General features: G+C 46.7%; 2 protein-coding genes across 2 annotated transcripts; one reads left to right on the top strand and one right to left on the bottom strand.

Moving 5' to 3' along the window:
- The first annotated feature begins 1089 nt into the window (after positions 1 to 1089).
- LOC109757004 (VIN3-like protein 1) lies at positions 1090 to 4696 on the top strand. The gene is made up of 4 exons (XM_020315830.3): positions 1090 to 1270; positions 1818 to 2466; positions 2944 to 3251; positions 3339 to 4696. Exons 1-4 carry the CDS (start codon positions 1228 to 1230, stop codon positions 4430 to 4432), a joined length of 2094 nt encoding a protein of 697 aa, XP_020171419.1. The 5' UTR covers positions 1090 to 1227; the 3' UTR covers positions 4433 to 4696.
- A 539-nt stretch (positions 4697 to 5235) lies between these two features.
- On the bottom strand, positions 5236 to 8134 carry LOC109757005 (rho GTPase-activating protein 5). The gene is made up of 5 exons (XM_020315831.4): positions 7510 to 8134; positions 6635 to 6755; positions 6431 to 6550; positions 6042 to 6272; positions 5236 to 5913 (listed from the first exon to the last, which is right to left on the bottom strand). The coding sequence occupies exons 1-5, from the start codon at positions 7887 to 7889 to the stop codon at positions 5410 to 5412; spliced, it is 1356 nt and encodes a 451-aa protein (XP_020171420.1). The 5' UTR covers positions 7890 to 8134; the 3' UTR covers positions 5236 to 5409.
- Positions 8135 to 10385: the final 2251 nt, after the last annotated feature.

Here is a 10385-nt window from a genome sequence, read left to right as displayed (position 1 = left end):
GATGAAGGTTTCCCCCTTCGACAGAGTGTCAGATTAGGGCTGAAAACGAAGATTGCCCTAGAAGCGAAGTGGTGGCCGTGGAAAAATCAGCAACAAATCACGTGTAGGTTTTTTGGGGGTATATATAGCCATCGGACATCGGAGGTACCCGGTGGGAGCCCCATGGGCCACGGATCCCCCTCTAGACGCCTACCTTGCAAGGGTGCCTACAGGAGGCTCCTAGGGCCTCTCTTGGCATGGGCCCTAGGCCCATTGGTCCTCTAGTGATGCAAAAACACTCATGAATTTTCTTGGATTTTTGGGGGACTTTTTGTATGGTCATTTTTTGAAGTACCAAAAATAATAGAAAACATAAACTGTAAATGGGCACTGAATAAATAGGTTAGTCACTCAAAAATCTTTAACAAACTTTGCAAACTTACATGATAGTAGCCATGAAGCATACAAAAATTATTGATGCATTGGAGACGTATCAAGACCTATCCATTGGTCAGAGACCAAATTGTTGAGTAGGTTATGTGGCACCTGCCATCCATAGAAGTATGTATCATTTTGTACCACATCGGTGGCAAGTGGCCTCTCAAAGAGTTTGGCCTATTTCTCTAGAGTGATGAAGGACACAGGCTCATCGTCCTGCAAGATGCCAAGGCGACGTGGCAACACCTTTTTTCCTTGGTCTTGGAGTCAAAAACCACGGTCCGCTCTAGCGATCTGATAGCCGCGGTGAGGGGTCAATTTAGGATTAACTAAAGTTCCTACGAAGTTATTTATTTATGTGATACATGTGTTTGGTATGTCTAATTTGATCTTAAATTAGACGTGCAAAATTGAAGAAAATGACAACAAAAATATGGAAGCCAATTATGGCGATCGTCCATATGACGAATTAGAGTTGGTCTAGTGAATCTCTCACCTTTTTATATTTAGTCAAAGTGGATTTTTTTTTTACGGATGGCAAAGTGGATCTCTCAACTTGAACGTTTGGAAAACTCAAAATTTAGAAATAGAAAAAAACGTATTCTAACGGGAAGATGAGATGGAAGCCCAATGATCGGGCCGGCCCACCTCCACCCTCTGTCTTGTCGGTCTCGTGCACCACCATCCCGGGCGAGGAATAAAACCCTCCTCTCCTCTCCTTCCACCAAAGCCGTAGCAGCCGTCCGGCCGGAGCGGAACCATCCGCTCTCCCCTCGCGCTCCACGGCGGCGGCCGCGGCCCTCCACGGGGATGGAGTCGACCGGAGGAGATCCGTCCGGATTCGCCGCTGAGGGTGAGCCGGCCCTACCTAGCAGCTTGCTTATTAGGCTACCTTTTCTTCTCTTCTTCTTCGCCGTGAGCAATCAAACCCGAATCCTACGCTTTCAGCTTCCCTGAATGCATCCGTGCGTGATTCCATCCGATCCAATCCGATCAGATCATTCTTCTCCCGCGCGGCCGCGCGCGCGCAAGCTCGATCTTAGCTTCCTGGTGGGTGGGTCCCATGCTGCGTGTGAACCCGCGTACTGGGCCAAGTCAAGCATGGATGGAATGGATGCTTGCTTCTTCTTAGCCACGCGTGTTTTACTAGTTACCACTTTCCTCTTTTAGCGGTTTAATTAATTGGCTAGCAGCATGTCGGGCGATAAGTGATATTTAATGGCGGGGAGTTTAGGCTAAGAATTGCATATTCAAGTGTTCAACCAGTGTAACCATGCTAGTATCTGCAAGTAGTTTTTAATTGCCGGGAGATGGGTGGTATTTAGTTCATAAGATTTGTTGTTTCCTGTCCATACTAATGCTTTTGTTCCTTTTCTCTACTTTGTCTTTTCCCTTGCTAGCTTTACATGCTTCTAGTGATGTGAGCGAACATGAAGAAATTAAACCCGCTGATGACAGCAACACCATCTCAGACTATGCCCAGGAACCATTGAATTTTTTTCTGGAGCAAGAATCAAACGATGCCAGTGTTAGTACAGAAAAGAAAGAGTCTGTCGTATCCAAATGCAAGTCGGTGGAAGAAATTCCAAGAGAAGCAACCGTAAAAAGGTGCAAGAACATCGATTCCAAGAAGCTCTTCTCAAATAACAAAAATAGTCCAAGCCTCACTGGTATTCAGGCTCTTAGAAAGCCGCCAAGAAAGGGGGCCCATCCTATTCAACTTCGTGAGAGCAAAATGTTTCAAGACAAAAAGCCTCCTTCCACATGGATATGCAAAAATGCAGCCTGCAAAGCTGTGCTTACCTCAGAGAATACATTCTGTAAACGGTGTTCGTGTTGTATATGTCACCTTTTCGATGACAACAAAGATCCTAGCCTTTGGCTCGTCTGCTCATCGGAGACTGGTGACACAGATTGCTGTGAGTCGTCCTGCCACGTTGAGTGCGCACTCCAGCGCCAAAAGGCAGGGCGCATCGATCTTGGGCAATCTATGCACCTAGATGGTAACTATTGCTGTGCTGCCTGCGGGAAGGTTATTGGAATACTTGGGTGAGTAGTTTTGCCTCTTGCTGATGCATTGGCATATACATTCAGTATGGGAATGTTGCTATGCATTTTCTACATTGCAGTTTCTGTTATGTTGCGTTTTTCCTGGTTTTATCAGTTAAGGCTGGAATTGTTGAGATGTTGATTTCGTCTCATTTTTACTAGCTGACTCGGAACTTTTCTGTGATAGGTTTTGTTGGGTTTTAAATATTTAAGTCGTGATATTTCCAAACGTCAGCTAACCATTTTGTTAATTTTGCCTGAAACATACTCCCTCTGTAAACTAATATAAGAGCGTTTAGATCACCACTTTAGTGTTCTATAAATGCTCTTATATTAGTTTACGGAGGGAGTACATTAGAAGTATGACAGTTGTAGATTTTATCCATACCTTATTGACATGAGCTTTCTTATAGTGAACCCTTTTCTTGTTTATTTCCTTTTTGTTTTGCTTATTTATGGTACCTTTGGATTGAGCAGGTTCTGGAAAAGGCAGCTAGCGGTTGCTAAAGATGCTCGTCGGGTTGATATTCTTTGTTCTCGTATATACCTAAGTCATAGGCTTTTGGATGGCACAACCCGTTTTAAAGAGCTGCATCAGATTGTACAGGATGCAAAGGCAAAGCTGGAAACTGAGGTTGGTCCCCTTGATGGGTCTTCTAAGATGGCCCGGTGCATTGTGGGCCGGCTTCCTGTTGCTGCTGATGTGCAGAAACTTTGCTCTCTAGCAATGGAGAAGGCAGATGACTGGCTGCAGTCAAACTCTCAAGCAGAAACTAAACAAATTGGTAATTCATTTTTTTAAGTTTTACCTCTTTCTAGTGGGTTCATGTGGATTCTTTTTTGAATCTTACAAACTTCTTTTCATGGTGCAGATACACTTCCTACTGCCTGCAGGTTTAGATTTGAAGATATTACAGCTTCATCATTAGTGATTGTTCTGAAAGAAACTGCTTCCTCGCAGTATCATGCTATCAATGGCTACAAGCTTTGGTACTGGAACAGCAGAGAACCACCTTCCACTGGGGAGCCTGTTATTTTCCCCAAAGACCAAAGAAGGATATTGATTTCCAATCTGCAGCCCTGCACGGAGTATGCCTTTCGGATCATTTCATTTGTTGAGGACGGTGAACTTGGCCACTCTGAGTCTAAGTGCTTTACCAGGAGTGTGGAGATCATGCACAAGAATATAGAGCATGGTGCAGAAGGTTGCTCGTCTACTGCCAAGAGAAATGTCAAGAGGCAAAATGGCAGGTCGTCGGGCTTCAAGGTGCGCCAGCTGGGTAAAGTATTACGGAGGGCTTGGGAAGAGGATGGTTTCCCCAGTGAGTTCTGTAAAGATGAGATTGAAGATTCCTGCGATCAGAGTGATTCAGTGATACTAGAGAAGGGTCAAGTTGCACATGTTGTTTCACGCAAACTCGATCTTAATGAAACCTCAGTCCCAGATTTAAACGCTGAGGTAGTCATGCCAACAGAGTGCCTCCGAAATGAGAACGGGTATAGTTCAGGAAAGAATGATTTGAGGAAGTCCAATGGCTGTGGTGATTTTGCGACCTGCACCGAGGGGCATGTCGGCGAGGCACCTGCAATGGAATCCCGATCACAAAGTCGGAAGCAGACATCAGACTTGGAGCAGGAAACCTGTGCGGAGGATGGCAAATTGGTCATCGGTTCACAGAGGCACTTCTCCCATAGGTTAGGTGAGCTAGATAATAACTATGAGTACTGTGTGAAGATTATTCGATGGTTAGAATGTTGTGGCCACATCGAGAAAGAATTTAGGATGAGATTTCTAACCTGGTTTAGCCTGAGATCGACGGAGCAGGAGCGGAGGGTTGTCTTGACCTTTATCCGCACCCTCGTTGATGAGCCCGGTAGTTTGGCAGGGCAGCTCCTGGATTCATTTGAAGAAATTGTTGCCAGTAAAAGGCCAAGGACTGGTTTCTGCACTAAGCTATGGCACTAATCCGGATAGGCAAACACTAAACAACACCAGTATACTAGTATCCAATATTCTTTGAAAGGGGAAACATAACACTGGTTTGTGTACTAAGCTATGCCATTAATCGATATTATTTCTTAATAATACTCTTACGAGGGGAAAGTAACTGAGATATCACAGTTTTTCCACTTCGTTGTAATATCACTTCTAACTGCTGATAAATGTACGTGTGGTTAGTTTTATTGCTGTACTCTGAACTCTACCATGATAATTGATTGATGCCTGTAACTCTGTGTTTACCGGAAAAGTAATATCAGGGAACTATTACAGATAACGAGTTCTACACCTCCACTACAACAAAAATGTGTTCTTTGTTTAGGAATATACTCCCTCCGTTCCTAAATATAAGTCCTTGTAGAGATTCCACCATAGACTACACACACAACAAAATGAAATGAGTGAACCCTATACTCTAAAAGGCGTTTGTATATATCCGAATGTAGTCGCTATAGTGGAATCTCTACAAGGACTTATATCTAGGAACGGAGGGAGTATATTGAATTTTTTCACTGTGATTTGAAACTTAGCAACGTGTTTCGCTGGTGAGAGTGGGATGAAGTTGAACATGAAAGTTACTGAAGTCATCTCACCGCTAAATTCTGGCGTCTCCTTAGCACCATATTTTGGCAGACGCCCCCATGAAGAATTAGAAATTAAGTCACATATGAAAAAATAAAAGAAGATTTTTTGTACAGATAGAATAACATCGAGTGCACACTAATGCAGTCATTTCCATACAACACTGTTGACCATACAGCAGTGAATCCTGGTGGTGTCCTACGGCAGGACAGATATGAATGACCCACATGGCCATATCCAAGCACCAGCAGAGTTAAGTTCAGACACTACAAGCAATACATTTCAACCAGATGTTGACAAACTCAATCCACCAGAGAGTAAAAATCACAAGATCTACCTGCCCAAGAACACAAGACTCTCTATCATTTCAATAACTCTGCACCTTCTTCTTCTTCTTGTATGTCCTCCAATGCCTTGGTTTCAGATTTCAGCTCAGGTTGATCGTCCTCCATTTCCACAATCTCGGAGCTTACTTCGTGCTGTTTGCTTGTGCTTCCCTCTGGTCTGTCATCTTCGAGTTGGCTTTCCAGCCGATCCAAGAACACCTCTTCGGCTTCGGTGAGGGGATGGTCGGCTTCCTGTTCACTGTCGAAACAGGTGTTGTACCTCACCAAATAATCCACCTGCCCCCCGGACTTGCTGATCTGGCTGTGCATATCGCTCAGCTCACAGCTTCTGTCCATCATTTCCCGCTCACTGCCATAGTATTCGGCATCAGAATGCCGACCGGAAGATGCTGGAGATGAGTATGGAGTGTAATCTCCAGGAGCCACATCATCACGCTCTCGAAGCGTCCTCAAGATCAATGTTTTGAGAAAGTTCATGACTTGCACAGCATGCATCAGGGCTGTCAAAGGATCTGACATCTAGCATTCAATAAGAAGTTTAAAGATTAGCTGCAGTAATGACAACTTGCCAACTGGTGTTTCCTTTTCCGGAGGTTAGGTAAGTACAGACATGTGCTACCCTGCAAGAATACTAATGTGCTGATTACCTGAGTCATGTTGGGGGCAAACACCATGGCTATGTTTCTAGCATTCATCTTGTTTAGCTCCTCCTCTTCCACAACATCAGCCATTAGCTCAACAGCCCAATTGAGGAGTGCAGCTGGGGTGGGGCGCAGTAGCGTCACAAGCTCTAGGAATTCTTCTTCAGAATTGCATTGTAGAACCTGCTCCGGGGAGAGGCTATCCAGCACACCTTCAGGAAGTTCCCTGAACCATGCCTGAGCAATACATACAAGTTGTAGTTATGTCGTCTTGTAAAACCAACAGTCCTTGTTTAACATTTGATTGTAGACTTATGATTACAGTCTATCGATCGTGTGAACACACTGTCCTTATTGTGTCATCATATGTTGATGCGAGTGAAGGACAAATGTACCTTAATGAGGCTTGCCAAGCAGTGAACATCAATGTCCTCAGGAACAACTCCTTTGTTCAGTTGATCCCTCACATGCTCTTCTTGGTCATTCTCCGGGTTTATGCGAAAGATCCCTTCAGCCTGAAGATACAAAACTCGGATGAGTAAATTCATGCTGATTCAGGCCTTCTGGTATGGAGCAACTAATGACTAATGATGCCTGACCTTTAGCCCCCCCTGAGCATACAACCTCTCCTGCATAAGCAGCAGTATCGTGGGGACCGAGTTTCCCTTGCCATCGTAGGTGCATTGCATTGATTCGGCTGAGACACCGAAAACACTCGCACTGCAGGAAAAAAAATTGTAAGCATCTTTGTTTGCGCTTTGTTGAGTGAATTGCGTTCAAATATAGAATCTTGGACAAAGTCATATCTGAATATCAATTTTAGTGTTCAAGTTAATTCCATGTGCACACGGAATCTTGGACAAAGTCACCATTAAATACCATTTTGTAGTCATGCAGTTAATTCCATGTGCATATTAAATATCAGTTTTAGAAGTCCTGTTAACTCCATCTGCATATTGAATCTTGAAGGGCAAATTTATGACAACAGACATTCTGATATAAAAGAAGCATAGTTGGCTAAAAATCTAAAATTCCTTATGACATTTCCAGAAAAGTTATTCTATCATCCCACTGAACCAAAACACATTCTACATCAGTTAAAGTCTTGGTTTTATAAAGGAAGCTATTAAAGGCACCCACCGTTACTGGGACTTTTGAATTAATACGGATGGAAACTCCTGCAGTATTTCCAGATCTATCTACTCCTATCAGGAAGTACAGTTGCTTGAACAGGTCAAGAAATTTTAACAAAAATGACAGCAATTCTCAGACCCCCACATCAAGCAACCAGCACGAGTTGCTCAAGACCGAGTTCCAAATCAGCAACCTCCGTAGATTTTTCTCTACTTCACAGAAAATGTTCAACCTTAATTTGGGACAATTTGCTTGCAGACGTTAAACATATATATATCCTGTCGAGTATGGAAGGAAGCTAGGAAGGTTGATGAGATCTCATGGATGGATGGAAGGGTACCTGGCGCTGGGGACGCGGGGAGGCATCTCCACCTCGAACTCGACCGGGAGGCCGAGGAAGCCGTGGAAGCGGTCGAAGGTGACGTGCGCGACGTGGCGGACGTCGGTCGGCCAGCCGATCTCCATCTCCGCCAGCTCGGGGGCGGCCGCGTCCTCGTCGTCCTCCCCCCAGCGGCAGCCGCCACCGCCGCTGGCGACGCGGTCCGGCCCCCGCTCCACCCGGCACGCCACGACCGACCTCCGCACGGCCGCGAGCAGCAGCGCCAGCACCGACAGCTGCTGCCTCTCCCGCTCCTCCGCCTCCTCCCCGCCACCGCCGCCCCTCTTCTTCCCCACGCTTCCGCCCTTGCACCCCGTGGAGACCACCACCACCCCCGTCATCCTGGGTTGCTTCCACCGCCCCTCCTCACACAGCGCCCGAGCTCGCGCGCATGGGCGTCGTCGCCGCGCAGCTTTCTCCCCTCACTCCAACTAAAATCTTGGACCCGCCGCCTCCCCCTCTTGTACTCCCTTTCGAAATCGCGGCTCTGGACACATAGATCGAAGCTCAAGCCCCTCTCTCTCCGCTTCTTGGAAGTTGGAACTGCACAAAATGCCCTTCTCTCTCTGTTTCTCGCTGCGGTGGTGAGGTGGTGAGCTCAGAGAAGCATTAATGAGGGGGGAAGGAGTGTGGAGGAGCCAAGGGCAAATAGTTTTGAACGCAGAGGGGCCGAGGTGCAAAAGGGTATGGGAAGGATTCAAACTCTGACCCGACCGGCCGCAGGAACTGAAAAGCGGCTCCCTGCCCCTAGTGTGATGTCCTTTGCCATTTTCCACGTCACATTTAAAACGGAAGAAAATATTTTGCTTCAAAAGCACACAATCCACCTGGTGTTTGCAGCTTCGTCAACGCTCGTACGGACGCTGGAATTGATGTTACTCAATTATCCTTATCTAAACATCATTGGTGTTACTTGAATACTCCGGTGTGTTAAAGATATATTATGGCGGCTGTTATGGATATATTATGGCGGATGTTATGGATGTCTAGTTAAAGATCAAGATTAAACGTACACGGTTTATTAGAAGTTGATGCCTGTAACTCTCTTCTTTTAACTCTCTTGTGAACCTTCGTGTATCTCTCTTACTTTCAACGTGCTATGCACAATTGTAACAATCAAGTGTATGCATTTATGGGATAAGCCCCATCCTATGAATATATAATATGCGGGCTCTCCAGCAGAAGAGTTGAGACGCTTTACCCATCTTGACATGGTATATAGAGCCTCCTTCTTCCATCGCATCTAACAGACCCCTCACCACCGCAGCCTTCATCTTCCACCTTGAGCCGCCATGTCCTCCTCCACCCAAGTCTCTTCCCTTGGCCTCAATTACACCACATCCGAATCTCTCAACCGAACCAACTATGTCCTCTGGAAAGCCCAAGCTCGTTCCCAAATCATGGGGCCTGGGCTATATGGGTACATCGATCAATCCACAGTCGAACCCACAAAGACCATCATGACCAAGAACTCCGATGGGAAAGAAGAGATCGTTCCCAACCCCGCCTACAACCCCTGGCTCGTCCCGGACCAACAAATTGTGGCTTATCTCCTCCCGGAAGTTCTTGTTCAGGTTGCATCCCTAAAAAAATCCCACGCGATCTGGTCAGCACTCGCTAACATGTTCGCCGCCCAATCCCTCTCCCACGCCAACAATTGCCGCATCGCCCTCTCAAACGCCCAAAAAGGCTCACAGAGTGCAACTACTTACTTGGGTCGGATGCGAGCCCTCTCTGATGAGCTCGCTGCAGCTGGCAAACCCATCAAGGATGAGGAGCTTCTCTCCTTTATCATCGGGGGGCTGGATATGGATTATCAGCCCCTCATCTCGGCGCTGGATGTCCGCGTGGAGCCCCTGATCGTGGATGATCTCTTCGGCATGGTCTCAAATTTTGACGAACGAGTCGAGATGTTCAAAGGAACGGGGGCAGGTGCCTTCAAATCCTCTGCCAATCTCCCTGCCAGAGGCCATGGTGGGTCTCCCAAGGGCTACCGCAAGGGTGGTGGTCCTGGCGGTGGCTATGGTGGTAACAACAGTGGCAACAACTACAACACCGGCGGCAGCAGTAATTACAACACCGGTGGCGGCGGCTGCCGGTGTCAAAACCGGCAGATCTCAGGTAGGGGGTCCCAAACTGTGCGTCTAAGGATCGAGGGTAACAGGAGGCAGGGGACACGATGTTTACCCAGGTTTGGGCCCTCTTGATGGAGGTAATACCCTACTTCCTTCTTGATTGACTTTGATGAGTATAGGGTTACAAGAGTTGATCTACCTCGAGATCGTAATGGCTAAACCCTAGATGTCTAGCATGTATGGTTATGATTGTCTCTACGGACTAAACCCTCCGTTTTATATAGACACCGGAGGGGGCTAGGGTCATACAGAGTCGGTTTACAGAGAAAGGAATCTTCATATCCGAGTGCCAAGCTTGCCTTCCACGCCAAGGAGAGTCCCATCCAGACACGGGGGAAAGCCTTCCATCTTGTATATCTTCACGACCCACGAGTCCAGCCCATGTCACATAGCCCGGACGCCCGAGGACCCCCTAATCCAGGACTCCCTCAGTAGCCCCCGAACCAGTCTTGAATGATGACGTGTTCGGCGCGCAAATTGTCTTCGGCATTGCAAGGCGGGTTCTTCCTTCAAATACTTCAAAGCATCTGAACCAAAGGACTGTATTCGGCTTTTACATCTTCGGTCTTGGTAATGTGAATTCTTCGAACAGCTCGGTTGTACATTAAATGTTATACCCTTCGGCTTCTGTGCCATCGTCGCCCCGGCTTCCACGTGTCAAACGAATACGGAGGGTCCAAGTATTTTCACAGATAACACCCC

Source organism: Aegilops tauschii, chromosome 5 (assembly GCF_002575655.3).
Source record: "Aegilops tauschii subsp. strangulata cultivar AL8/78 chromosome 5, Aet v6.0, whole genome shotgun sequence".
Lineage (NCBI taxonomy): Eukaryota > Viridiplantae > Streptophyta > Magnoliopsida > Poales > Poaceae > Aegilops > Aegilops tauschii.
The sequence above is the reverse complement of the archived record's forward strand: the minus strand, read 5'-3'. Positions and strand labels throughout refer to the sequence as shown.